Below are 27,853 nucleotides of genomic sequence, written 5' to 3' on the forward strand. Positions count from 1 at the left end.
GGACAAATATGTTGTCGATCAAGAATTTCAGCATTTCGGTATATTTGGAAGATGGTTTGGAATTATTTTTTTGCAAAGTGTGAGGAATCTCTACCAAGAACTACACATTTGTATCTAAGTGTATCGTCTTCTTTGGAGTAACAACGATGTATAATGTTAATTTTTGAGTTGCGATTTTAACTGAGCATGGAGAATAGAAGTATAAAGAGTTGAAAAATCATAGCTATAATGCTATTGTATTCTGATAATAATCTTGAATTGAGGGTTTCCATTAGATATTTCGAATTTTTCAGGATCCACATTGAATTAATACCACTACGGAAGTAACAAATGTCGTGGTAGGACTGGAGACCCTCTTTGAATGCTGTGAGTATGGAAGTTATATAAAGTTTTGAAAGAGATTTGGTGGTACGTTTTGTACATCCAGCTAGCGTTGTTTGTATGGATTCTTGTGGAAGTTAGGAATACAGTACATAGACGGTAAATCACAATCATCGTCTTTGGTAGAGAGACCAAAAGAGGAAAGCACAGATTTATAGTTTTCCACCGTATCTCTTCTTTGGAGAGTGTGGTAGCAATGCAGGTCTTATTACAGCTATTATTTTATTAGTAATAATAAATAATTATTTTTATCCATAATCAAAATAGCTTTTGCATGCCATGGACATGGATGTATCATGCAGACTATTTTAAAGACATAATCACTAGATATGATTACTAAATTTTTCCTGGAAACCGGGCTGATCATTTACTTTAGTTTCTATATGTGCGTATGAATTTGGTGATTCATTTTTGTTGTGTGTGTCTGGTTGGGCGGACTCGAGATTTTAAGTTCTTAGATTGTAGATTTTAGATGACGATTTTGTTTATATAACTGGTCCGTTTATTTCATTAGTACATTTCGTATTTTGTAGTTTCTATTTAAACAATGTATTTCTGACACACAGAAGTGATATTGTACGGCTGACTTCAGCTGATTACATTAGTTCACGATAATAGTGCTTATGTAGCAAACTTATCAGATTATCAATTGGTCAAATATATCTAGGTATTGCCTAAATTTTCTCACTTTAAAAGAGGACACCCCCCAAAAAAAATACATAAAAAGTGGTTATACTAGACTCGACCAAATTATTTTTTTTAATTGCGATGAAGAGAAACTGACTCAGTGGAAAACTCTTAAAATTTCTACAGTGAAATATGATAAAACAATTATGATAACAGCTTGTTGAAAGCAATATCATGTTTTATGGAACACTTTAAACATGATATCCAGAGGCGGATCCACACACTTTGTAAAGGATAGATGCCAGTCGAGATTCCTCAGAAAAAGGAGGGCCATGATATTATTTATTTACCATTTTTAGTCAACTTTACACATGACAAAGGCAAATTTTCAAATAAAATGTGAGGGTGCCACCCCCTCTCCCCCCGGATCCGCCACTGATATCGCATGTACTGAGCTGCCATAATTGTATAGTATTGTTTAAACGATATTCAAGGAATACTGGTATTTGCTGAATCTTTGCTATGGTCCGACTTTGCACTGGTATGAATAGGTTATAACAAATCAAAACTGCCGGAAATCGAACTGCGACCGCCATTCGAGTTTTAATTTAGTGTGTCCTTAGTTGCATTTTGCCGGTGAGTACTCTCAGAAATTCTTTTTATGAAACCACTTTATATGTTGTAGAAACAGATAAAGCAAACCATTAGTGACTAACACCATAGCTTTAATTTTTAATTCGTCATGACAAGCAGGACTTGTTTTTCTTGTACTTTTTGTAAAGGAAGGAAAGCACACAACCATAATCAAATTCAAAATAGCTTTCTCATGCCACGGACATGGATATAGCATGCATAGTTTTTAAACATAATCACTAGATATGATTACATTTAAAATGCAACCCTTTAAACATTACATTTAATATTCAGTTAATTCCATATCAGAAAATAGCTTTGGACACTGAATCCAAAACAAAAGAATTAATTCAAAATTAAGGGCCTAGTAGTAGTACATGTGTATAAGGCTAAATGACGAAGAACTCCAGCCAAAACATGGTTAAATGATGATTCATAAAGGTTCTGAAATATGGACCCCCCAAAATATGCTTGATAGAAAAATAGTTTTGGCAACATGATTTTTACATTCATTTTGAAATACTGTCAGACTGACACACTTGTCAGACGAAAATTCAGTCGATCATACTGAAGTTTTAGAAGTTATGACAGTTTAGTAAGGAGAAAAGTCAATTTGTAGTTTCATTCAGACAAGTCTGAAATCTGAATCATAAAGACTGTAATTTTCTCTTAACTTTGCCAATGGGCAGATGCCCAGTTTGTGGAAGTCTGACAGTTATGACCAGGTTGTGAACAATCTTCCAAGTTTGGGAAAAACTCATTATTTCAGATTTTTGACACTTCTAGTAAATATAATTCGATGTAAAATGGCAGGTCACAGTGGAGAACAAGGGAGCTCTTCACGTGGGAAATCATTGTTGACGAAATTAGGAAAGTTATTTCTAAAGCTTAACCATGCACTTAATTTCTATAAACAGAAAATTAGAGTTGATTATGTTCTTTTAAGAAGGCCAAAAACATTTCCAAACCAGAAGTTTTATTATAGAATATGACAAGAATGAATATGGTGAATATGTGAAAGAGACAACAACCCCACCTGGATGAAAAATGTCAGCTCAAGGAGTATGGCTTTTTTTTTTTGCTACTAGTTTTTGTACAGTAGGGCCCTACATGTATAATACCAGAACAATTCCAGATATTGAACAATATGTAGGAGTGCGTTTACGTTTTTTAAAAGTTAAATGTATGTGATATATTTACACATGCAATTAGTTTAAAAAAAATGTTTGTGAATGATGTTCAAATGCAGAATAAACTTTGTACATGTACTTCTCCTTGACCACTGCCTACTTCTCCTTGGTGGCTCTCTTAAAGGGAGGTCACTTCTCCCTGTTTTGTCTCAAAAGGTATGAGCCTTTGGGAATACTTTTTGTATTTGAAGCTTTCAATATCTAAAAAGTTGCTGGCCTTTAAATATTGTGCTATTCGAGCACTTTGGTATGTATCTTTAGAGATATTTAAATTAAAATATGATGATAAGGTTTGTACATTTTTGTACTTTCTGTACAAAATTTGCTCAAAACCAAATGAATAATTACTGGGGTTGTTTTTGTTATCAACATTCTTCTGCAATATCAATGGAAGTTTCCAGGTTATAATGTGCTTGTCTCTTGTTACCTGTAATACCAGTTAGTCAGGTTGTTGGTAACATACCTCATTTCAGCCTGAAATTATAAATCATACCTTACCCAAATGTAGCAGAAACACTTGGGTAATGGCTACACTATTCAGTGCCTCTATTTAAAGGGCTTAATCATTTTTTTTTTACATGTACAATGTAGTTTGAAACTTACATATACATGTATAGAAAATGAACTATGTTAAAATTTCTTAGATATTACATGGAAGGAAGTACATGTACAAATGTTCTATCCAATATTATACCTGTCAGAGCAGGAAATCATGAAATATGAGACGATGAGAATTATTTGCTTGTGAAAATACTACATGTAGTATTTTCTTATCAATACCATTAGAAAATTTCTAAAGAAGTTATTCTTACTGGCTAATAATTCTCATATTTATCTCCTTTATCTTTTTCAATTGTTCTTACGGCCTGATATCTTCAATCTCATTGAATCATGCTACTGTTGGCCTTAATGTGTTATTTTCTGTCTCAACCTAAAAACCTAAAAACTAAAATGTTATTATGTATTACCCTTCATCATCTCCTGTATAAAAAAATCTTGCTTAAGTTCCAAGAAATATGAAAAAGACTGGATACTTGATTTGTTAAAAAAAAATCTTGTTATTTTAGAAAAAAAACAACAATGTTCCTGACCAGATCTGAGTATGACAGAGGTGTCAACACATTCTCACCAGAAGGAAGGTTATTTCAAGTAGAATATGCTATAGAGGCAATCAAGGTACTGTTTGTCGACACAGAATAATCAATTATACATCATTTTTACTCAGTCATCTGGAAGAAAAGCCAAAGTAATGTTTAAAAATGAAATTCTGCATCTCCGATTTACCTATAAAATGGTTATTATGTATGATCAGGCCCCAGCACCACAAAACTTGAAGAATTACTTAAGTCAGAGAAAATTCTTAACTGTAAGTGATGTCACGTTATTGATTGGAGTTACCATAGAAGTTAAGAATATTCTCAGACTTAAGTATTTTTCAAGTTTTGTGGCGCTGGTGCCTTATGCTCTCTGAGACTCATGATACAACATAAAGCCTCAAAACTTTCTTTTGTTACAAAGCACAGAAGTTGAAGGTGTAAGGTAAATTTTAACTGACAGGCAGAAATTCCCCCAACATTTTGTTTCTCCTTACAGTAAATTTTTTTTTATCCTGAAAGTATTGACCATAACAACATTCTAGCCTTGTAGTTTAAGTAGATAAATTTCTTTGAGACAAATCTAGTAAAATCTATAATGACTGAATCACAACTCAACTGTAACAGTATTTTATTGGTACTTAGGCCAAAAACAAAACAAAAAATATGTCTGTTTTCTATTACACCTTTGCAAAAAATGGTAGGTAGGTATTTTTTTTTATACTTTTTTTGCATTGCATCAAGGGATTATGGTACTCCTACAATGTTAGAGGTTGTAATTCCATTCCTTCATACAGGATGGCACCAAAACAGAAAATTGCTTGCCAGACAATCTCTAACATTGCTGTAGTACCTGAATGGGAGAAACAGTCTGACTTTAACAATGCTTACATATTTGAACTATATTTACATGTAGCTGAAAAATATAGGGTGGGTAGGGTAATAGGAAACACACATCTTTTTTTAAATTGGCCTAACTGTTAGTAAAAATAAATTTCTAATCATTGTGTACATGTTTAGCTGCACATCTGTAGTTCAATATTTATTTAATAGTTACTAAAAGAAGGAAAGGGGTAGTCTAAGATTTCTGTACTAGTCCAATCAAGCAAGTTGACAAGAGTTCAGTACCTGAACCGATCCATACAACTACAATTGCGATTCATCAATGCCCGACCAGTTTCTGATCAGTTAATTGGTGATTGCTTCTGAATTCCATCATGTGACTGCTGATCAGTAAACATATTCTATGGATTCCTTTGTTTCTTTTTTCCATTTTTACATGTATTTACTAAATACATGTACCAGTAATATAAATAAAGACATTTATTTAAATATTTTTATTTTACATTGCTTTTTATTAATATAAAATGTGAATTCAATATACATTTGATATTGCATTATTTTGAATTGGTTTCAATGAAAATTCAGAACTGATCATCCATCATTTTACATAACAAAATCGCAATCAGATTAGTCGCCGGTCAATATTTATAAATCTGTCGGTGATCTTTCAATCCTTCAAACAGTTGCATGGATTGGTTCTGGGACTGTATTAGCCCTCGATTCAACACTCTGCCATTCAGACACATTGAGCTTGTGGTTAATATCACAGACTGTTAAATAAACTATATGGAGCTTTTTGGGACTAACAATATGAAATAAAGTACCAGTATAAAATCTAATTTTTGTTACTCCATTTCTTTATTTTTTCACACTAATAATACTGTCATACTAATGGTTTATAGAATAGTTGCTATTTTAATTTGACATTTATACCTCCATTTGAACAGTCTGAGGGTATAAAGTGATCAGTCATGTCTGTTATCACATGTTTGGTTTCTGGAGGAACCACTCAACACTTCTATTTCAGCTTATGAAAATAAAACAGTTTTTTTTCACATTTACTGTTCTAGAGTTATGGGCCTTTTCTTGCAGAAAGTAGGGAGTTATGTATTTATAAATTTAGTATGCTTGTATACAAGATCAATTTTCTCTATTTATAGTGTGATGGTACATCTAATCAACTGCTCAATTTAGTTTTCTTTAATTATTCTTTATTTCTTTTTCCATTTAATTTTAGTGTTGTAGTTTACAGGAAGGAATGACACGAATACAATACTGAAATATAATCCAAGATTTGTATTCATTTCAGCTTGGATCAACAGCAATAGGTATACAAACAGGTGAAGGAGTTGTTCTTGCTGTAGAGAAAAGGGTTACCTCCCCTTTAATAGAACCATCTAGTATAGAGAAAGTATTTGAAGTAGATGATCATATAGGCAAGTACTTTTAGAGTTCCTTACAGATGGATTTCGTCTTCTTTAAGATTTAGGAATCTAGTACCAGGTTAAAAAGGATATAAAAGAAACACACAATGTTAGACTTGAGTCATGATCCAAATGTGGTTGACAAAATTTGATTTAGCTTAATTACTCAATTTGTATTTTTTTATTGGAAAATGCTCAGAGTTAACTTGAAATATGAGCTATAGCATCATTAAAAACCTTTATTTCCCAAATCTCTCTAAAATTGAAGCTGTTTTATGTTTATGTACAATTTTTTGAATATTTTTGTATACTGTGAATATGATGACTTGTGGTACAAGCTGTATCAAACAGCTATTTTTGATCATTAGAGTTTATACCATTTCATAAGTTATAATGATATGATTATTCAAATATAAGTAAAAAAAAATGCTTAACTTTGGATTTTATTTTCAATTTGGAAAAAGTTTCACATGCAAAAGTCAACAAGAGAAATGATACAATATTTTATCAAAATAATGTTCTTTGTGATGCAGCATAAAATGTCACGTCTAGGACAATTTCTGGACGAATACAAATGGGTAAAAATAAATACCTGGAATTTCAGTTTGCAGAATCTAATTTCAAGATTATCGCATCTTGCAGCTGACTTTAAACTCTATTGTAATGATGATCAGGTATTAAAAGGTATTGTGCTGTCCTATCATTATGACGTCTAACAGCATCTGGGCCATCAATTGGCGAGCCAGTTTGCATCAGATAAATAACCTTGGCCCAGTTTCAAATTGAGATTTTTCTCACATCCTTTCTCAACTCAAATTTGGACCAATTAAATGAATTGAAATTTAAGATTTGAGAAAAAAAAAACTCTAGGATTTGAGTCAGTCTTCATATTATTAGCTCACCTGGCCAAAGGCCATGTGAGCTGTTGCTATCACTTGGTGTCCGTCGTCGTCATTAACAATTAGACAAAACTCTTTTCCTCTGAAACTGTTTGATTCATTACAACCAAACTTGGTATAAATATTTCTTGGGTTATCCTGCATAGAACTGATGTTGGGATGTTTGATTCGTCGAAAAACATGGCCACTGTTACTAAAAATAGAACATAGGGGTCAGACAGTAGTTCTTCACATATATCTCCAAAACCGTTAGGTTAAGCTAAATTCTGACAGAGTGAAAGTGTTCAGCATGATGAGATCTATCCCTGGTCAAATTTTGGTTTTAATCCGTTAAGCCTTGTTGGAGTTATTGCCCTTTTTCAACAATTTTTGCTATTTTTAATGTCATTTCTTTAAAAAATCTTCTCCTCTGACACTACTTGACCAATTGAAACCAAATTTGGTATGAATGTGTCTTGTTATATCCTGCATGGAACTGATATGGGGAATTTTGATCCATTAAGAAACATGGCCCCCATTACTAAAAATAGAACATAGGGGTTTGACAGTAGTTTTTCACATGTATCTCAAAACCGTTAGGTTTAGCCAGACTCTTTCAATTGCTTGTTTGTTTGTTGGGGTTTAACGTCCGAGCAGCAATATTTCAGCTATATTCAGATGACTTTCAATTGCTGAAATGATCCTTATTATAAGGCCTTCAAAGATCTTCAGGGATCAAAGTTGTCAGGCGACTCCTTGTAAGAGTTATTGCCTTGAAAGATGAATTTTTTGTTTTTGTATTTAGTTTTCAGGCAATATCTTGAAACCTATAATAGATAGAAAGAAACTTTCAATTGCTGAAATGATCCTTATGATAAGTCCTACCAAAATCTTCTTGAGTCAAAGTTGTTGGATACCTCCTTATCAAATTTATTACCCTTGAAAGACAAACTTTAACCAAGTGAGCAATTCAGATTTCTGGGAGCCTCTTGTTACCACATGAAAATTATATGTAGCATAAGCCCGCACCATTCCCATTGTCCCACTCATTTTGGATTAACCATGGAATCCAAATGTGGGTTTGTTTTCTACTTTTTAAAAGTGGCAAATTGTTTATCTGATGCAGTAAGCCAAATATTAGCACAGAATGATTTAAATCTTTTTTTGATTCGTGGCAATGTCCATGACAGGACAGAAAAGTAGCATTCAGGATTTTTGTTGTATCTGTTTAGGAGTATTTTTTGAAAAAAAGGTTGACAGATGCATTTTGCTCTTGTTTACAGAAATAAACTGTTAAAGAAAATTGAAAAAATATATATAATTATTGACAAAGTTAACTTTGTATCATTTCTTTTGTTGACTAGTATATTTACATGTGTATTAGTATACCAATGCCATTTTACCCCTAAAATTTTCACAGAGAGTAAATTTCTCCAGTGCAGTTTAGGTTCAAAATTTATGACAATTACAATAATTGAAAGGCATCTTAAACAAAACTTTGAATTTTGCTATACAATAAAAGGGTTTATGCATGAATTCTAGTAGCATATTTTCCTTTGAAGTACAATGTATATAAATTGCACTTTCTCACCCATTTAATTTAAATACGGTTTGATTATTTATTACTCAATAATAGAGATTTGATTGTGATTTATTTCATGATATTACAGGATGTGCGATGAGTGGTTTAATAGCTGATTCTAGAACATTGATAGACAGGGCTAGAGTTGAAGCACAAGTAAATTGACATTTTCATCTCAGTGGGGTTGTTGTCTCTCTGACATTTTCATCTCAGTGGGGTTGTTGTCTCTAAGACATATTCACCATACCATTAATTATTCGTGTTATATTTGAATTGCTTACATTCTTGATGTAGATAAATAAAGTAGTTCTACAAATATTCAAATGAAAATGCATATACACACAAGTGTATAAGGAAAACCATATATTAATACTGGTAATGTATTGTATTTTAAGTTGCATAAACTTTTTATATAAGCATATTGAAGGAGATGGCAAAATATTTTAAAGTTTTGTGTAGATAACCAAGAATAATAAAAGCATAAATTTGCAGAAAAAAGAAAGTTTTTTTTTTTATTTGAACAGAATCACTGGTTTACATACAATGAGAAGATGTCTGTAGAAAGTGTTACACAGTCTGTCAGTAATCTGGCCTTACAGTTTGGTGATGATGATGCTGATCCTGGTGCCATGAGCCGTCCATTTGGTGTTGCATTGTTGTTCGCTGGCATAGATAAAAAAGGGCCACAATTGTAAGAATAATATTCTTGTTTTATGAACAAATCATATTCAAAACTAAACACATTTCTTCAGTGTAAAATAAATGCTGTATTCTACCCTTGGCTGAAAATAAGTATTTTTTTTTTGCTCCTATTTTCTTTATTAATTCGTAAGTGTAAACACACATTCTTTTTTATATTATTTTGTACTTGATAAAAATTGTTCTTTCCTAAATGTGAAAAATGTTCAAAAGACAAAACATACATTTAAAAATATAACATACTCCGTTGGTCAATGCAATGAACCCAAAGTATGAATTAGGTTGTAGGTTGGATAAAAATCACTCTGAAGTGAGAAAGAGCTGTTTAGCTTGTTCTAGTTGACCAACCATTTGTTTTAACTATATTTACTGTGCATATCATTAAAATATGGTAACCTCATTGGATAATTGTTTTTTTATATATTGTTTCATCAGTTGATGAAACACATATTCAAGCTGTTGCCCCGTGCATGTCCAGGTGTCAAAAGAATAGGCCTACAGCAGTGCTAAGCGTGTCGTAAAAGTGCTCATTTTAATCCAATTTTTCATCATCATTTCATGTTCATTACTGGGGTATAGCTGAAATATTGCTGCTTAGGTGTTAAACACTAACAATCAATCAATCAATCTTAAAGCTATTTATTTAGGGCATGCCGACAATTAAGTAGATTACTTTTATTAATCAGTGTGTATTGCCTATTTCTATGTATATTGTAATTAAAATAGAAACAAAATAAGAGAAAAATAAACATATAATAAGAAGAATTGAATGTTTTATTTTTAGTGTTTCATTGGTGTGTAAAATCATTGATCAGTTGCACTTTTTGAAAATGTGCTATGGTCAATGCTTTTACACACTGATGAAAATTCTGACAGATTTTTACAATTGATCACAAATATTTTGTTTATTTTCAGTTTTGTTCACTTTTTTCTTATTGACTTATAGGTATCACATGGATCCTTCTGGGACATTTATTAAATATGATGCTAAAGCAATAGGATCTGGTTCTGAAGGAGCACAACAAGCCTTACAAGATGTTTACCACAAAGTATAGTTAATTCATTAAAATAACAAACAAAAAAAATTAAAATCTTAAGATTTATTACCTTAACATTAACTTGTACTTGACCAGTTAACATGCATTTGGTAATTTTGGAGATGAGAAACTGTTCTGACTAAAGTCAAACAGTTTTATCTGTCTTTTCTTGGTGTCATTGGGTAGAAGCAGCCAACTTTGACATCGTTGTCAATACAACTTGTACTTTGCCAAATAATTAAGTCAAGATTAAGTGTTATTTATTTTACCAGTACACTTAACCACTTCAAAATTATTTCATTTTAGCAGTACTTGACTTCTTATTGAAAGTAGATACTTTTAAACCTATTGTAACCTAGATTATTCTGGTAAAATTCCATTCCCTCCCATGACAGGAAATTTTTTTGAAGAGCTAAATAAAATTAAGTATTGGTAATAACACTAAGGCAGTCTAAATAGATATTTTCAGAAAGATCATAAAGGTTATTGTTATACAGCTTTTTAACCAATGACAAACTTTGTTTATTGTCATGTGACCATTCTTACCTTTCTGTAAGCTACAACCAGAATGTTCATATTGGGAATTACATTAGTTATCTAACATGCAAAACCACCATATGGATCCACCATGATGATGTTACTCACTTGTCAGGAATATTTACTGCATTTTTTTATAGTAGCTGGATCTTAAATAGGTTATGACACAATTAAATGTACAATACAGAAAATACTGTTTGTGCCATATTGTACTGAAAATCTGTATCTCCCAATACTGTTGTTCAGAACAGTATGGACTCTTTAACTACATTTTCACCAATTGTACACTCTGCAAGGGAGGTAATAAATAGTTTTCATTGTTTGAATGGTCTTCATAATTATTTTTAAATATGTTTTCAGTCAATGACATTAAAGGAAGCATGCAAGTCAGCTCTGACCATCCTTAAACAAGTAATGGAAGAAAAACTCAACTCATCTAATGTAGAGGTTAGACATTGATAACAAGTTATAAAATAAAGTAATTTCTATTAGGGTGTCCCAAGATGTTAGGGCCCAGTGGTTGATTTCATAAAGAGTTGTAAGTGTAAATTTAGTCATAAATTACTGTCTTATTAGAAAAGAGCATTGTTACATAATAGCATATGATTAATTTTACACTTACCACTTTCTGTGTAATCCATCACAGGTGTCTATTTCACTACTTACCATATAAACAGATAATATTGTGGCAATCTTATTTTTTAAACTGTAAAATATAATTTAAAATTATTCTTACCTAAAGTAGCTTGAGATTAATGAAGTCTTTTGAAGAGTTACCCAGGTACTGCTTTATACCCCAAAAATTAGATTCAGCGAAAAAAAGTATATATTTTATGACATCAAACCACACAAATTTTGTTTTGCAAAAATATCAAATTCTGTATTCGTTCCAATTTGTCAATTCTGCACCATGAGAACAGATTTGCCTTCTCTCTTTTCTCTACCCTGGACTTGACTTTTTATGAACAACTAGGTGTATGTTTCTAGAAAAGCAGAGGATAATTACCCTACCGGTGCACTTGGTCCATACTCTAAAGTTATCAGTGGAGTCCAAATTGCTCATTTACTTTTGTTGCTTTGTATGTATTATTTTTGTTATTTTGTGCTCATTGTTATGTGTGTCAGTTTTCCATGTCTGGTCTTTGTCCCTGGATTACATTCTTTTGATTTACACTGGAATCTTGGTTCCCTTAATTACAGTTTTATAATAACGCATGCAACAGTGATAATTCTACAGATGGTTGGGTGGAAGTAAATATTATTAACGGTGCATGCAACAGGTACTATTCTACCGATGGTTGGGTCAAAATAAATATTAACGGTGCATGCAACATGGACTATTCTACCGATGGTTGGGCCAAAGTAAATATTAACGGTGCATGCAGCATGGACTATTCTACCGATGGTTGGGTCAAAGTAAATATCATTAACGGTGCTTGCAACAGGGACTATTCTATTGATGGTTGGGTCAAAGTAAATATCATTAATGGTGCTTGCAACGGGGACTATTCTATTGATGATTTGGTCAAAGTAAATATCATTAACAATGCATGCAACAGGGACTATTCTATCGATGGTTCGGTCAAAGTAAATATAATTAATGGTGCATGCAACGGACTATTCCACTGATGGTTGGGTCATTAATGGTTGTACATTAGTCTGACAGAAGGTATTTATAAAAACTATAGCCATAAAATATTGTTCTACAAGATCAATAAGAAAAAAACACAATCAAATACTATAGTTCTTTATTATTGTGATTGTAAATATACTTCATCTGCTTATATATCTTCCTTACCAAGTATTAAGAGGCTTAACTACCAGTACCTTTTAGTCTTAGGATTATCTTAATTTGTCTTACTAAAATTTGTGATATATATTACAGATGGCTAAAGTCACTCCAGACAGAAATTTCCACATGTTTTCTAAAGAAGAACTAGAAGATGTAATCAAGGACATATGATATGTAGGTTAACTTGGCAGGAAGTGCTATTAACTTGTTTTCGTCTAAAAACATGGTGGTTTTATCACTGATTAACTTAGTGACAACTTGTTCATACTTGATTAAACATTAAAAAAAAGGACAATGTAATGTAGCATTTTATTTTGAATCCTGATTCCCTCCATTTATAGATCAGGGCTGCTTTCAAAACTCAAATTAAGATTTTCCTCAAATTATTCATTACCTTAAATTTTGACCAATCATGTCCCTTGAAATTAAATATTTGATGAAAAGCTCAAGGATTTGAGGGAAATCTCAGTTTGAGATATTATTATGATACAAAGGCCAGATGCTTCAAGTAACCAGAATTGCTCATTTTGGTCAGGCAGGAATCATTAACAATATAAACAGGATAGGGCTTACATAGGCTTTGCCTGCTGCCTAATCCTTTTCACTGTATGTTAAATAAAACATGGTTTAAACTAACAATATAAATTCCTAAAATCAATAATGGTTCAGTTTGTAACTAAAATGATTCTTCCCAATTTACCTTCATCTCATTTCTTTCTCTGTGAAAACTCAAATATTAACAGAAAATACATGTAATATATATATTGAAAATGACAATGACATTGATGCTGCATGATTGTGACATTGTGGCAGGGCAATGACATTGATGCTGCATGATTGTGGCATTGTGTACAGTGTCATGTTATATTGAACAGAGATTTTGAACGAGGCCTACTGAGCTGCAATGTCAGAGATTTTGAATGAGACCTACTGAGCTGCAATAAGTGTTTTATTACATTTCTCTGTAAAAATTAAGAATTTACCACTCAGTGAGTCACTCTTCATCTCGATTTTGAAAACAGCTGTTTTGGAAGATATTTGATGTGATTGAGTGAAGTATTACCAGTTTTTTTTTTCAATGTACAGAATATATTTGTTTTTGGTGTTTTTTTTTTTTAAGTGAACAGAGAAGTAGGAGCATTAAAGGCTCTTATTGGCCTAATATACAAGTGAAAATTAATCATAAAATGTTGAAAGTGTTGATTGTGAATTTGAAAACATGGATCCAGAACAAAAGAATTGGTTGAAGTCTACCAAAATTAAGACATTCTGCCAATTTTCAAACCTGTCATATTTTTTGCCAAAAAATATGGTGTCAACACACAGAAAACAAATTCATATTTAGTGGATACATTCATTGTTACATTGTTTATCATATGTGACAATATAATGTTGTTTCTTTGGTGTTGTCATGGTTTTCTGGATGAAATATGTCTTGAAAGTTTTTTTTGTTAAATGACATATAATTGTGGTACCATTATGACATCATTACACTGGACTAATGCCACAAAACATTAAATTTCCTAATATTTAAATATGTTACTGTTTTGAACAATTTATATGCAATTACAGTGAAGTTAACAATTTTGGGTCATATTCCTAGTTTAATGCCTCTAATACCTGATAGATTTTTGACCAATTTTACCATCTTTTGTTGGTGAACAAGAGGTACAACTGGTAATGCTATTTTAATATTTTCAATAAACCAAAGCAAATGTCGACACACAAAAAGTACACTAAAAATCAAAAAGGGATAACAGAAAATGCTGTTTCCGGAAAATATTAAATCATAAGAAATCTAATTAAACTTGTGTATATAAAACCAAGTACTTGTAGTGACTGATTCTGATAATTTTGCCAAAGAAAACAATATCATAGTGAATATAAACAGCAAACATCAGCCATGCACTATCACTTGTAATCAAAATGTCAAACAATATTGATGTGTCAGAAACACATTGTTTAAATTGAAGCAATTAAATATGAAATGTAATAATTGAATTTTTGTATGATTTTGAATACTCTGGTCTTGACATAATTGTATAGGAAGTCTTTATAAAAGTATATCTTGGCAGTATCTTTTGCTATGAAATATTTTAGCGATGTTTGTTATTGTTCAATGGGAAATACTTCAACAAGACTGCCTGGTTCTTATTGTTTTACTGATACTGTTTTATTCTAGCCCATAGTAATTCTTATAGGACACAGTTACAATATTTAAAAGATGCAGTCTATTTACAAAGAAAGAAAGAAGCATTTCCTGATAATTGCGAAAATGTGCATGGGTGTCATGGATATTGTATATTAAGGAGGCAGATCATTACAAATCATTGAAATGTTTGTTTTCAACATTTTACTTCAATTTCATGTAAGCATCAAAGTAACTTGGACTGATTTCATTCTGTTTCAAAGGAAAGCCTAAAAGGCTTTGGTGATTACGAATAAGATACAATTATATCACCTGCTCGGACGTTAAACCCCAACAAACAACACCAAACAAACAATTATATCACTGATTGAAAGAGTTATGTCCCTTACTTTAGGTCTACATCCTTAAAGAACCATAAGATGTCTACACAATAACTTGAGTAAAAGTGTAAGGGTCTCTATGAAAATATGCCACAAAGTGCCATACCATATGAAAACCATACATTTATTTTGGAGGCTGTGAATTGAAACATTTAGGCACTATTGGTCATAAAGGGGCAAAAAAAACCCCAAACATTTCTCTGGTTCCTAAGCAAAAACTTGAATAATAATAGTGAATGGATCTCTATGAAATTGTGCCACAAGTTTTCATATCACAAAAGAAAAGTTTTGAATTCAGAGAAAAAGGGTAAGAAGTAATCATTTACTTTCATTTTTTCTTTTTTTTTTCTTTGCCTAATTGCTAATTTGATAAGTTCTTCAATCCCTTTCATTCTGGTCAGAAGCTTATTTTTTATCAAACAATAAATCAAAATCCAATTTTAGAGCTGTATCAAGTTTTAATATTGTGTTCCAATTGTTCAGGGTTTAATCTTATCAGTCCTATTAATATAAGCCATGCAAAGCATTTTATTTGCCTCTGCTGAAATAGATAACTTAATTAACCTATTCCATTTACAAAAGGTAAGAGAAAGTTACAAGAATAAAATTTGTTAAAACAATTAAACAGCCATGGTTTTAGTCAGAGTTACCTACCTTGATTGATAAGAATGTGTGCATAAACGTAAGCAGCTATGTATTATACCAATCTTAGTTTTCAATATGAATTGTTTGGAAGTGACGTCACACTGAATCACTTTATATTTCATTCCCTTCATCTGTCAATTTTTTCAATTAGGCATGTAAAATTGGTAGACATTTTTCAGTTTTTGACAAATTCTAATGCATCAAAATCACATTTATTTGACACTAATTGAAATGATCCAAGTCATATCAGTTGGATTTTACTGGTGTCAAAATCATGAAAGTGAAAGGTCTGTATTGAAAATTAATGCTTTTGAAATGGATTTCCATGAGAAAAAAACTGCTGCTTTAGACTCAAAACAAAAAATGACAAGTACTATCTCTGCTGATTTGGCTTGATGCCATCTCTAGCTCCAGGAAACACTGACATATGATGATGCATTGCAAAACTAGGACAGTTCTTTATCTTTTGTAAATTTATTATTAGTTCACATTTAATCGTTTTCATCCTATAACTGTGTGAGTCTTGAAAATTATTGCTGATTCAGTCAGGGGTGAAAAAAAAATTCATTACTTACTGGTTCTAATTTACAGGAGATTCTGAGTTATCTTCCCCATTCTAAACTTAAAACTAAGATTTGACGAGTATGTAATGTTTATTCCTTTATAACCTTAATTTTACTTAACATAAGACCAACAGAACTACACACAGGATCACAGATACACTGTACAAAGTTACTATAAATGCCACCCAAAGATTTCAGGTAGATCTTGGCTGCTCTAACAGAAGGGGTGGTGCACCAGATTGTATTGAAGCTAAGACATGCTGATTTTACTCCCCATAACATTGCACATGGAATACCGAATACTGCCGTCATACCTTTATAACAGCAATCCTTACTCCCGTTGAATATGCGCTCATATTTTTCCCAAACACATGGTGTACTTTCTGCGGTAGGCGGCTCACCAATAATGTCATCAAAGCGGATCTGTAATCACAAAATTTATAATTTAAATTTTTTTTTTACTTATTAATTTTATGTTTGTGTGTTATTCATTTTATCATAGTGCGTAAAAACAATTAATTTCAAAGATGAAAGCAATATCCATTACCATTACTCTGTTAATTAGAGTGACCTGTAATTAAAGTTCAAATAAAATTAAATCGACTGTAAACTTGAGTTTCGTCCGGAAAACAATTATTGTTTGCGCCCACTTGTCCACCCTCCGAACCGTTAGCCTACTTCAACTTTGTTGCACTTCGACGAAAAAATTCTATGGACATGTTTAATATTATTGGATAAATCTTAAACGCGAATTTTAAACGTTACCATAACATGTTGGTTCAAGGCATTTGGATCTCGAATAGTACCAATCAATGGATCTGTAACAGTAACGTCCGTCGAATCATCCATCTTTCCCTGTCTATCTGCTATGAAAAAAATCAAACCGGAATTTAGTCAAGCGAAGTTAACGAGAAATTGAAATCACAGGTTCTTGGGTTCTGGATTTTTTGTTTTGTTTTTGTTTTTGGTTTTGGTATTTTGTGTGTGTGTGTTTGTTTGTTTAAAAGGTATACACGGTCTTATATACCAGTCGACCCCATATATCAGAAAACTTCATATGGATAGTATAAGTGTAATATTTGCTGTTGTAGCATAAGATTTCTTTTTTTTCTTTTTGACAAACAAAAAAAAAAAAAAAAGAAGAAGAAATCCCGACCCCAAGTACATGTGATTGAAATTAGACTGAAATTTCGAACTCATGGAAAAAAGACGATATTCATGCATTAAGCAGCAACCATTTGATTTTCTGGGTGGGGCGCTATGGATTTTTTTCTTAGAGAATTTTTTTTTACATTGAGTGTAATCACTTGTAATTTTCTAACAAATAGGCTTCTGGAACAGGGTTATGTTGCTACAAGATTGAAGTCATCACTATAGAAGTTTTATGGTCGTTATCATGAACTCGTGGATCGTTATGGTGTATCCATCAGCACCATGAAAACTGATTTATTCAACGGGTCATAGTTTTCTTTTCCTCGTTTGTCTACCCCGGACTTGACTTTTTATGAGCAACTCGGCGGGTGTTTCTAGAAAAGCAGAGGACGCTTACCCTACCGGTGCACCTGGTCCATGCTCCCAGTTTTAGTGGAGTCCGAGTTGCTCATTTGCTCTTGTTACTTTGTATGTATGATTTTAGTTACTTCATGTTCTTTGTTGTGTATGTCTGGTCTTTGTCCCTGGATTAGATTCTTTTGATTACGACAATAACCTTGGTTCCCTTGATTACACTTTCACCATCTATTGAAAACTATCTTTTTTTGTCATCTCACTACTGCATAGCATCTTTCACAAAGACAGCATGATTTATTTTTTTGTCACTTTTAGCTCACCTTGCCAAGGGCCATGTGAGCTATTGCCATCACTTGGTGTCCGTCGTCGTCTTTAATAATTATACAAAACTCTTCTCCTCTGAAACTCCTTGACTAATTAGAACCAAACTTGGTATGAATGTTCCTTGCGGTATCCTGCATAGAACTGATATGGTGATTTTTGATGCGTCGAAAAACTTGGCCGCCATTACTAAAAATAGAACACAGGGGCTAGACAGTAGTTTTTCGCATATACATGTATCTTCAAAACCGTTAGGTTTAGCTAAATTCTGACAAGGTAAAAGTGTTTAGCATGATGAGATCTATCTGGTGTCAAATTTTTGGTTTTAATTTGTTAAGCCATGTTGGAGTTATTGCCCTTTTTCGACGATTTTTAATGTTATTTCTTTCAAAAATCTTCTCCGCTGACAATACTCTACCAGTTGAAACCAAACTTGTTATTTAATGTAGCTTGGGGTATCCTGTATAGAACTGAGGAGATTTTTGATCTGTCGAAAAACAGGACAGCTTTAACTAAAAATAAAACATAGGGGTCAGATAGTAGTTTTTCGTATATATCTCCAAAGCCAATACACCACCAGGAATTTAACTACAGATTTCATGTACTTTTAATGCCGATATAAAATCAGTACTTTTCTTTCGAATTACATTTCAGTAAGAAATTTCTTTCGGTAATTTCAGTACTTACCTTTTTTTGTCATTTTTCAGTACAGAAAGTTTCAGTCAACTTTCAGTACTGAAAATGTCAGTCATTTTTTAGTACTGTAAATTTCAGTCATTTTTCAATACTGTGGTTTTCTGTCATTCCTTAGTACTTTTTCATTTCAAAGGAAACTATGATATTTACTGTCACCTCTCATGAGTATGCTTTCATCGAATATGTGTATTGTTGTCTTCTTCTTTTAAAGTTTTTTGTCCTACACCAATGTACAATTTTATGCGGACCAAACTACATCTTTTTAAGATTCGTTTTGGAGATATTTTGTTCTGGTTTCCTTCTATTGTTATATCGATTTTACATGTAATTTCTGGTTAAATGCATTTTAAATTGTGTAAGTTGTATGAGTTTTCATTTGTTTGAATATGAACACATCATAATGAAACTTGGTACATATACATATAAAATTACAAGCAGAATGTGTTATGCAACAATTCTGGACGGTTTTATATAACCATTTTTTTATTCGGTACAGGAATGACAAATTTAAATGAACGACTTTTTTTTATTTAAAAAAAAAGCATCAATTTTTAACACATAAATATGAATAATCAATATCATGTTTAATCGTTTATTTACTATTTATTTAAACATCAACAACTTACAATACATTTAGTTTTTTCCCTATTATATATAAATGAAGGGAAGTATTATAAATTAATACGTGGAAATATAAACAGCTGTGCCCTGAACATGTAACAATCGTTCCCATATGGAAGTAAACTGAAAACCTGTCAGAACTCGTAGCAAAAAAAAATGTGCTCTACTGAGCGCAGCTTGATACAACAAGAGGTCGAATCCTGAAAATTGGGCCAAGTATTAACACACCATTCAAGGTAGATAAAGTTCTGAATTTTGATTGCGATTCAATATTTGATACAGGAAACTAATTTGACCAGAATCACAGTGGCAACCTTATTCGTCAATAAGCACAACCCCAATTCAATCCTAGCCTTCCTTTCGAGGTATGACACCTTGTGGTACAATTTCAAAGAGATTCATTCATATTTACTCAAGTTTTTGTCCGAAAATCATGAAAATGCTCGTTTCTGGTACATTTTTCTTATACAGTTCCAGGCACACTTCCAACATCAATCCCAGACTTCCTTAAAGGTATGTCACCTTGTAGTATACTTTCATAAACATATACACTCATACTCAAGTTATTGTCTGGACATGAAGTGTCTATAAACAATGATAACAGCATACTATTATATGACCACCATTTTTTTTCCAAACTCATAAAAAGGATTCGTAGAGGTCAATTTCAAAACACAACATTTTAACTTGATGCGGTAAGGTTAAATGTTGATATATAGCATAAGGTTCTTGGAAGAAAAAGGAAATAGTAAAATAACTTTAAAAAATAACAATAAGACAATACAATAAGAAAAGAACTTCAAAACAAGAGGCTCCCAGGAGCCTGCATTACTCACCTGGTTAAAATTTGTCTTTCAAGGGTAATAAATTTAACAAGGTGATGTCAAACAATTTTGACGCAAGAAGACTTCGGTAGGACTAATCATAAGGATCATTTCAGCAATTATAGGTTTCAAGATATTGGCTGAAACTGTAAAAAAAAACCAAACTTCTCATCTTTCAAGGGCAATAACTCTTACAAGGAGTCGCCTGACAACTTTGATCCCTGAAGACTTTTAAAGGCCTTATAATAAGGATCATTTCAGCAATTGAAAGAGTTTGGCTAAGCCTAACGGTTTTGAGATATATGCGAAAAACTACTGTCTGACCCCTCTGTTCTATTTTTTGTAATGGTGGCTATGTTTTTCAACGAATCAAAAATCCTCACATCCGTACTCAGGATATCCCAAGAAACATTCATACCAAGTTTGGTTCCAATTGGTCAAGTAGTCAGAGAAAAAGATTTTTGAAAGAAATAACATTAAAAATAGCAAAAAATTGTTGAAAAAGGGCAATAACTCCAATATGGCTTAGGTCTCACTAACCACTTCCGGGTCAAATGGCCACCCCCCTATGTAGTACCAAAAACACACTGAACCTAGACATATGCATTGTAAGTGCATTATTTGTGTGTATTATGATTAAAAGTAGTCAAAATAAAGCTGAGAATGTGTACTTTAAAATCATATATGTAATTAACTACAAAAGTGTATGAATATTGTTTACATGTGTGAGTAATTTGCCTCCATTGTGTCAGCAGAACAGGTAAAAATGTGGATTTTCAGTATTATTTATTCAAGTAAATTTTGTGAAGAATTTCTACCATCATCGTACCATTAGCATAATGATTTTGGAAGCCTTATTTTCCAAGCTTCGCAACGGTATGCAGCTTTAAGATGTCATTTGTCCTGGGAATTCACAGTGAGACTTTGAAAATTACTTTTTTAATATGTAAAGTAATGGAAACGTTAGAAGTGGTTAGTGAGACCTTAACAGATTAAAACCAAAACTTGACCAGAGGTAGATCTTATCATGCTGAACACTTTTATCTTTGTCAGAATTTAGCTAAACCTAACAGTTTTGAAGATATATTCAAAAATCTACTGTCCCACCCCCTATGTTCTATTTTTAGTAACGTCTGCAATGTTTTTCTATGAATCAAATATCCTCACATCAGTTCTATGCAGGATATCCCAAGGAACAGTTATACCAAGTTTGGTTCTAATCAGTCATAACTAATGTATATTAGTCAAATCAATGGTGACTAACAATCTGATAAAATTTGAACAAAACCTGTATAGCTGTCTCCCAAGGTGTTGCATCCACAAAGTGTTCCTTTAGGGTAGCATGTCCAAATTCAAGAAAGTCCCATAACGCCTGTAAAATTTGTCAAATCCAAATGGTGGCCCAATGTGATCAACGTAATGTGGTGACTAACAATCCTATAAATTTTGAACAAAATTTGTACAGCTGTCTCCAAGGAGTTGCATCCAATAAAGTGCTCCTATTATGTAGCATGCACAATTTGATCAAAGTCAAATGTATTCCCCTTATACAGTGGTAGCAAACAACTTTGCAAAGTTTGAAGTAAATCGAACATGCATTTTCCAAAATACTGTAAAATCTTGACCCTCCACCTTTTTTTAGGAAAAGTCTCATAACTTAGAAACTTAAACTAGAATTTTCTCTTAAAAGTATACAGATCATCAGACCATGATAACAAAGAACTTTATAAAGTATAAAAATAAGGTTTACTATTCAAGGGATTTTAAAGTTACCATGTTACATGTTACATGAATGTGTACAATCATAAGACCCATCTCTAATTGATAGTCATACATGTATAAAAATTGTTTCCTAAAATCTTCTATATTCATTATATAAAATATAATATAGTTTCTTCAATATTGCTCTCCAGTATTTCATTCTTTTTGTTCACAATGTGGGCTTTACAACCAACCTAAAATATCAAAAAAAAAGTCTAAAACATTATAAATGCTCCACACTATTAGCAAAATTGTATAGTACCATATACCATGCAATACATATAAAATATATCATAATTTATAAAAACATAACTGGACATTGACAATAATGGGACTAATGCCCTTCACAGCCTGTTGATTTGGGGACGACAATTCCATAACATTATATGAATCTTGCAAATTTCTGCAATCGTAAAAAAAAAAAAAACAGATTTAAAAAAAGAACAAACTGACAACAGAATCATAAAAAAATAAGATTTACAGTAACTTATTTTGTCCATCACAGCCCCTCTTTTTTTAAACTGGGTGGTGCAAGATTCTTCAAATACCGAAAGGCCTTCCTTTGTGTCTAATTAATCTATTGACTAAATATTAAGTTGTTTTTGTGAACATCATTCTGACCACAATATGACCAAAAAATGAATGAAATATATGAATTTTGGTAAAATTCAAGTTCGCCAGGTACGTCAGTCCTTGGATCCGCGCCTGATCATCTGCCAAAAATCCTGGTACAGAATCACCCTGGTAATCTGCACTTAGTTGTCATCAAGGCTACTGAAATGTTTAAAGAGAGAAAATTAAAAAAGCATTATCATCTTTCCCTTGTTCTGAACAATTAAATCACATTATATTCTTCAATGATTCTGTGAAAGAATGTGAAAATGTTTTAAGAGTTTCAGTTGAAAAATAGAGAATGGGGTTACTTACAAGTGTATCTATTGAGTACTGCAACACTATTCAAGTGGCACTGCTTGTAAGAATCATGCAGATTCTGTAATATGGGATATCGAAACAACTCCAAAAAGACTTCAAATTTTTATTTTTGTTATTAAGTAGCACTTCATCTAAGAATCATGCATAATATGATATATGGCCGAAATGCCTAGCCTACATATTTTTATGTTTGATGTTTTGTTTGTATTGACGTAGTACATAGGAATTAACATTCTGTTTTTCATAGCACCCAAGTTCTTACATGCAGGAGATAAAAAATTATATAGAATTCATTGTAGAATTCAAAATAAAGGGAGATTACTCTCTAAATGACACTAAATACAATAGGTCTCAGTCTTGTATTCTTTGCCCCATAGGTCCATTCTGGAAAAAAAAGGCATGAACTTTGGTACACCAGAACATGTCAAACTAATAGACAACCTCTGCTTTCATTGTTATTTTGAGTTCATAAAATAAGACTCATTTTCTGATGCATAATTTTTCATGAAAATACTGTTTTTCCTCAAAAACAAGTTTTTTGTGTCATAGCTTAATATTTATCCTATACTTTTGATGACAATTGATAATCATTTGCAAAAAAACAAAAACAGGAAATGGCAAAAAGAAAGCGCACTATATTTTTTAGCCTCCATGTTTTGATGTACACCCGCTCCGGAATACAAGACTGATACCTATTACTAGTAAAAACTTTTAGATATCTATAAATGCTGTTGCATTTCTACAAGTGTGTTCAATTTCCTGCTTAAAGACAAAATATCTCTGTCCTCCTGCTTTCCTGTGAATTTTTGTTTCAATTTTAATAAAGGTACATGTACCTTATAATAGTATTAAGTCAAATATCTGATTTTTTCCCACAAAGAGACAAGTTTTGGGAAAAAAATAATTTAGTTACCTTTTAAAGATGAAAAGTGGTCTGAATTGATAAGACAAATCCCTAAACTATTCTATGAATACCAAATTGACTGACCAAAGTGTAGACAACAGTTGCCAAGGGTCTTGGCAAAATATGGGATTGCAAAAAGCTTATACATGTATATAGGCTCTTTGTCATAGTAAGGGTTAAATGAATGTATCAAGAGTAATAAAGTACACTTCTGTTAAAAGTTTTGTCTCCACCTTAAAGAAACATAATCTTGACATTCAGCTTAGGTTTAAGTGTCCACAAAATTGCAAATAAATTTGTAGTTAATAGAAGCAAATTTATCAGTTCAGTCAGAGATAGGGGAAGGCAATGTTACATCAAATACATCTAACTCATATAAATATAGAAAGGCAATTCCGACCCTGACTTATCTTGTCCATAAAACAAATGCATACTGATTTAACTATTTCATAGACACATTATATTTATACTTTAAATCTAACAGCACAATACATGACTCTTTAAGAGCTATAAACCATTATGGCGTAAGCCTGCTATGAAAATGTAGAAAAAGTAAGATTAAAAAAATAATTTTAAGACGCAAAAACCCAATGCCTATAAAAATTTGTTGGGTCCTACTATTTTACAGAAAATCTTATACCGTGAAAAAAATACACATTTCACCCTAAATAAAATATACAACACTTAGCTTTAAACCTTTGGTTTTTTTTAACTGACATTACATTTACATGGTTTGTGGTAAAAAGAGACAACAATGTACATGTTATGTATATTGAAATATAAAAGTGAGGCTTAAAACAATTACTTTAAACGGATTACAGTGTCCTTGCTCTGGGAAAATGTGCCATTCCCCTATCACATTCACACATCTCTGTCCCTATTGAGTACCCCCTCAATTAATTATGAAATATCTTGATAAGATTACACACTTGTTAATTACCCAAGCCGATTTAGTCACTATATAGATATTAGGACTAGGCCCTGGCTGCAGCATGAATAATTTTTCTGGAGTACATTGTATGTGAACAGGTTGAGAACAAGTTCTAAAACAGAGTTCCCCCTTTTTTTTAAACTACATGTACCCACAAATGGTGGTTTTTTTAAATAAAAAAAAACATAGTTAAGATAAAAGTGGGAATACTTGTAATTCATTGTTTTTGCAATAGCAATATCTTTTCTGAGAAGATTCATTTTTACATCCATGTATGTAATTTAGTATCTAAAAAGTTAGAGGTGTTGAAATACACAATGTATATGTATTGTACGTTGTAGTCCAAATACATTGCGAGTTTGCCATCTTGGAAGGTTAATTTTTTATTTTGCATGGACAGATTAAAAAAATGACTTGATGAACGTCATGATTGTGTTGACTTAAAATATTGCATTTTGGACCTATAATTAGTAGTAGTACAAACTGAAAAAAAACATGCTTCCTTTGCAAACAGCAAAAAACATAGATTTTTCTAGCATTCAGCATGATCCTGTACTAAAAGGACATCTTCCCAAAGAACATCATATCAAATCATGCAATATGTCCAAAATTTTGATTTTACCTCCCTAATTTTGACTCTAAACTTAAATGGCAAATTTTTTCGATAATCACCCCCCCCCCTCCCCACCACCACCACCACCAGAAAGGCAGAATGGTCAGAATATCAAGATACAATCCTGAAAAAAATTACTAAAAATTACAGAAATATTCCAACGGTTAACAATATTCCATTTTTTTAAATTTTGAAATGGGTAAAAAGCACCTCATGAGTGTGGTGGTGGTGGGGAGGGGAGAACTTGAGACTTGTTCCCAAGCTGGTGAATGCAGATAGTGTACGTTTCATTTGTATCTACATCGAATATTGTGCCAATACCAAGCTCAAGTTCTTCTACAAACTTGTTAAAAGAACAGTTTCCTCTTCTGGTGATGTCTGTGTGGCAGTATGATGTCAGTAAAATTTAACCGGCGACGTTTCCAACTGAAATTTGAACGCCAGTTTCCGTTTTTCGTTGGTATCACTTATGCGCTTAAATTTTCACAATTATATTATTCTCCGTAAAACGCTCGAAAGATCTGTAAGCAAATTACGTCATTTTGCAGGTTTGTTTTGTTTATGTAAACATTAAAATGAACGAAGTTGAATATTCCGACAACACGAGTCTAATATTTTTTTTCGATAAATCATCGTAAATCAATTATTTGTACGGAAAAACGACAAAAAACCACAGTACTGAAAAATGACTGAAATTTACAGTACCGAAAGTTTACTGAAATTTTCAGTACTGAAAATTGACTAAAGTTTACCGTACTGTAAAATGACAAAAAATGTAAGTACTGAAATTACCAAAAGAAATTCCTTACTGAAATGTTATTCGAAAGAAAGTACTGATTTATATCGGCATTAAAAGTACATAAAATCTGTAGTTAAATTCCTGGTAGTGTAGGTTTAGCCAAATTCTTTCAATAGATGAAATGATCCTTATTATTAGGGCTACAAAAGTCTTCAGGGATAAAAGTTGTCAGGCGATTCCTTGTAAGAGTTATTGCTCTTGAAAGGGGAAAAATGACTTTTTGTTATAGTTTTCAGTCAATATCTTGAAAACTGTGATAGATTAAAAAAAAAACTTTCAAGTATTGAAATGATCCTTATGATAAGTCCTACCATAGACTTCTTGAGTCAAAATTGTTGGACAACTTCTTGTTAAATTTATTGTCTTTGAAAGGCAAAATTCAACCAGGTCAATCAGTTATTATTTTTTCCCCACATTTTCTGGAAACAAACTTTTTCCGAAAAAAATTCATAGCCCCCTCCCCCTCCCAAAAAAAAAATCAAATGGTTGCTACCTTACTAGATTAATTGTCGACTTGTCGATACATACAATTCTGATACTGGTATATAAAACATAATATTATGCGTTTTGGCTAGATTTGTAACATCTACTTACATTTTCAAGTATAAAAATCAGCGTGCATTTGTATTGATGGTAAATCAAAATGACGTCACTGCATTAATAAAATGGCGCGACTTCGATCAATATGTTTCGCCGTTTGTAACGTCTACTACTCTCACTGTCCGACGAGTACTTGTTTCAAGTTGTGTCAGAATAGACAAACACGAGAACGACGAAAGGACAATTTGGTTACGTATGATAACTAGAAGCCAACAGACTCTAAATGTCTCCAGTTGAAGGTTGGATACACCATATTTCACACATTACGTCTGTGCTAGTCTATGTAAAAATGTATATACTTCGGCAATTGACCTCTGCATTAAATGACAATAAATATGTTTTCTTACAGAACCATTTAACTCTGTCTATATATATATACATAAAATATAGAATAGAACAATGGGTTAAGTTGGAGCCCACAACAGGTGGCGTAGGACAGTTTGATAGTTCGTTCTATCATTTGCCAAAAACTTCAGTGTTTGTCATGAATCGATGTTATTTCTTGGCAGTTGTCGACATCGTTGTCTAGCTGAAGTGTTTTGATGGTTCATAGATCACTGTTGTTTTGTTTTCATATTATATAACTGAGGCTTATCGAAGAACATTCTACTTAGCGTTATTTATTTTTTATGTTTTATTTTTATTTCAAAAGAGTGAAGTCATCACTACAGAAGTTTTATAGTCGTCATCATGAACTCGTGGATCGTTACGGTGTATCCATCTGCGCTATGAAAACTGATTTGTTCAACGTGTCATAGTTTTCCTTTCCTCTTTCGACTACCCCGGACATTTTGACATCAAAAAGGAAACTTTTTATGAGCAACTCGGCGGTGGTACAAAAGCAGAAAAGCAGAGGACACTTACCCTACCGGTGCACCTGGTCCATG

The 27,853-nt window shown here is 32.3% G+C and overlaps 2 protein-coding genes and 1 long non-coding RNA gene across 6 annotated transcripts; 1 reads left to right on the plus strand and 2 right to left on the minus strand.

The window, feature by feature from the left end:
* The first annotated feature begins 1,548 nt into the window (after positions 1–1,548).
* On the plus strand, positions 1,549–13,017 carry LOC148626830 (proteasome subunit alpha type-5). The gene is made up of 8 exons (XM_088546035.1): positions 1,549–1,644; positions 3,899–4,007; positions 6,078–6,204; positions 8,741–8,808; positions 9,177–9,343; positions 10,298–10,400; positions 11,286–11,372; positions 12,811–13,017. The coding sequence occupies exons 2-8, from the start codon at positions 3,912–3,914 to the stop codon at positions 12,886–12,888; spliced, it is 726 nt and encodes a 241-aa protein (XP_088402161.1). The 5' UTR covers positions 1,549–1,644; positions 3,899–3,911; the 3' UTR covers positions 12,889–13,017.
* Positions 13,018–16,525: 3,508 nt separating this feature from the next.
* LOC148626831 (caveolin-3-like) lies at positions 16,526–27,052 on the minus strand. 3 transcript variants are annotated; one of them, XM_088546257.1, is made up of 4 exons: positions 26,961–27,015; positions 18,284–18,473; positions 17,220–17,320; positions 16,526–16,877 (listed from the first exon to the last, which is right to left on the minus strand). In XM_088546257.1, the coding sequence occupies exons 3-4, from the start codon at positions 17,301–17,303 to the stop codon at positions 16,545–16,547; spliced, it is 417 nt and encodes a 138-aa protein (XP_088402383.1). In that variant the 5' UTR covers positions 17,304–17,320; positions 18,284–18,473; positions 26,961–27,015; the 3' UTR covers positions 16,526–16,544. The 3 variants fall into 3 exon arrangements, with proteins under 3 accessions (XP_088402383.1, XP_088402319.1, XP_088402255.1); XM_088546193.1 differs by lacking the exon at positions 18,284–18,473 and having other exon boundaries at positions 17,220–17,317; positions 26,961–27,052; XM_088546129.1 differs by lacking the exon at positions 18,284–18,473 and having other exon boundaries at positions 26,961–27,034.
* Positions 19,559–26,303, minus strand: LOC148626832 (uncharacterized). Of its 2 annotated transcripts, none has more exons than XR_015915303.1 (2): positions 25,912–26,303; positions 19,559–22,960 (listed from the first exon to the last, which is right to left on the minus strand). It is a non-coding gene; the product is annotated as an uncharacterized LOC148626832 (long non-coding RNA). The 2 variants fall into 2 exon arrangements; XR_015915310.1 differs by lacking the exon at positions 25,912–26,303 and adding an exon at positions 24,257–24,649.
* Positions 27,053–27,853: the final 801 nt, after the last annotated feature.

The sequence above is a fragment of the Perna viridis genome, chromosome 1 (assembly GCF_037379345.1).
Source record: "Perna viridis isolate PV_CMFRI_1.1 ecotype Kerala chromosome 1, ASM3737934v1, whole genome shotgun sequence".
Lineage (NCBI taxonomy): Eukaryota > Metazoa > Mollusca > Bivalvia > Mytilida > Mytilidae > Perna > Perna viridis.

Bases quoted from the DNA above. Each gene is read 5' to 3' on its own strand.
- LOC148626830 (XM_088546035.1), top strand. From the start codon at position 3,912: ATGTTCCTGACCAGATCTGAGTATGACAGAGGTGTCAACACATTCTCA. The intron at 8,809-9,176 runs GTAAATTGACAT...TTATTTGAACAG, and splicing joins GGGCTAGAGTTGAAGCACAA to AATCACTGGTTTACATACAA. The intron at 9,344-10,297 runs GTAAGAATAATA...ATTGACTTATAG, and splicing joins GATAAAAAAGGGCCACAATT to GTATCACATGGATCCTTCTG.
- LOC148626831 (XM_088546193.1), bottom strand. From the start codon at position 17,303: ATGGATGATTCGACGGACGTTACTGTTACAGATCCATTGATTGGTACT. The intron at 16,878-17,219 runs GTAACGTTTAAA...TTGTGATTACAG, and splicing joins CCTTGAACCAACATGTTATG to ATCCGCTTTGATGACATTAT.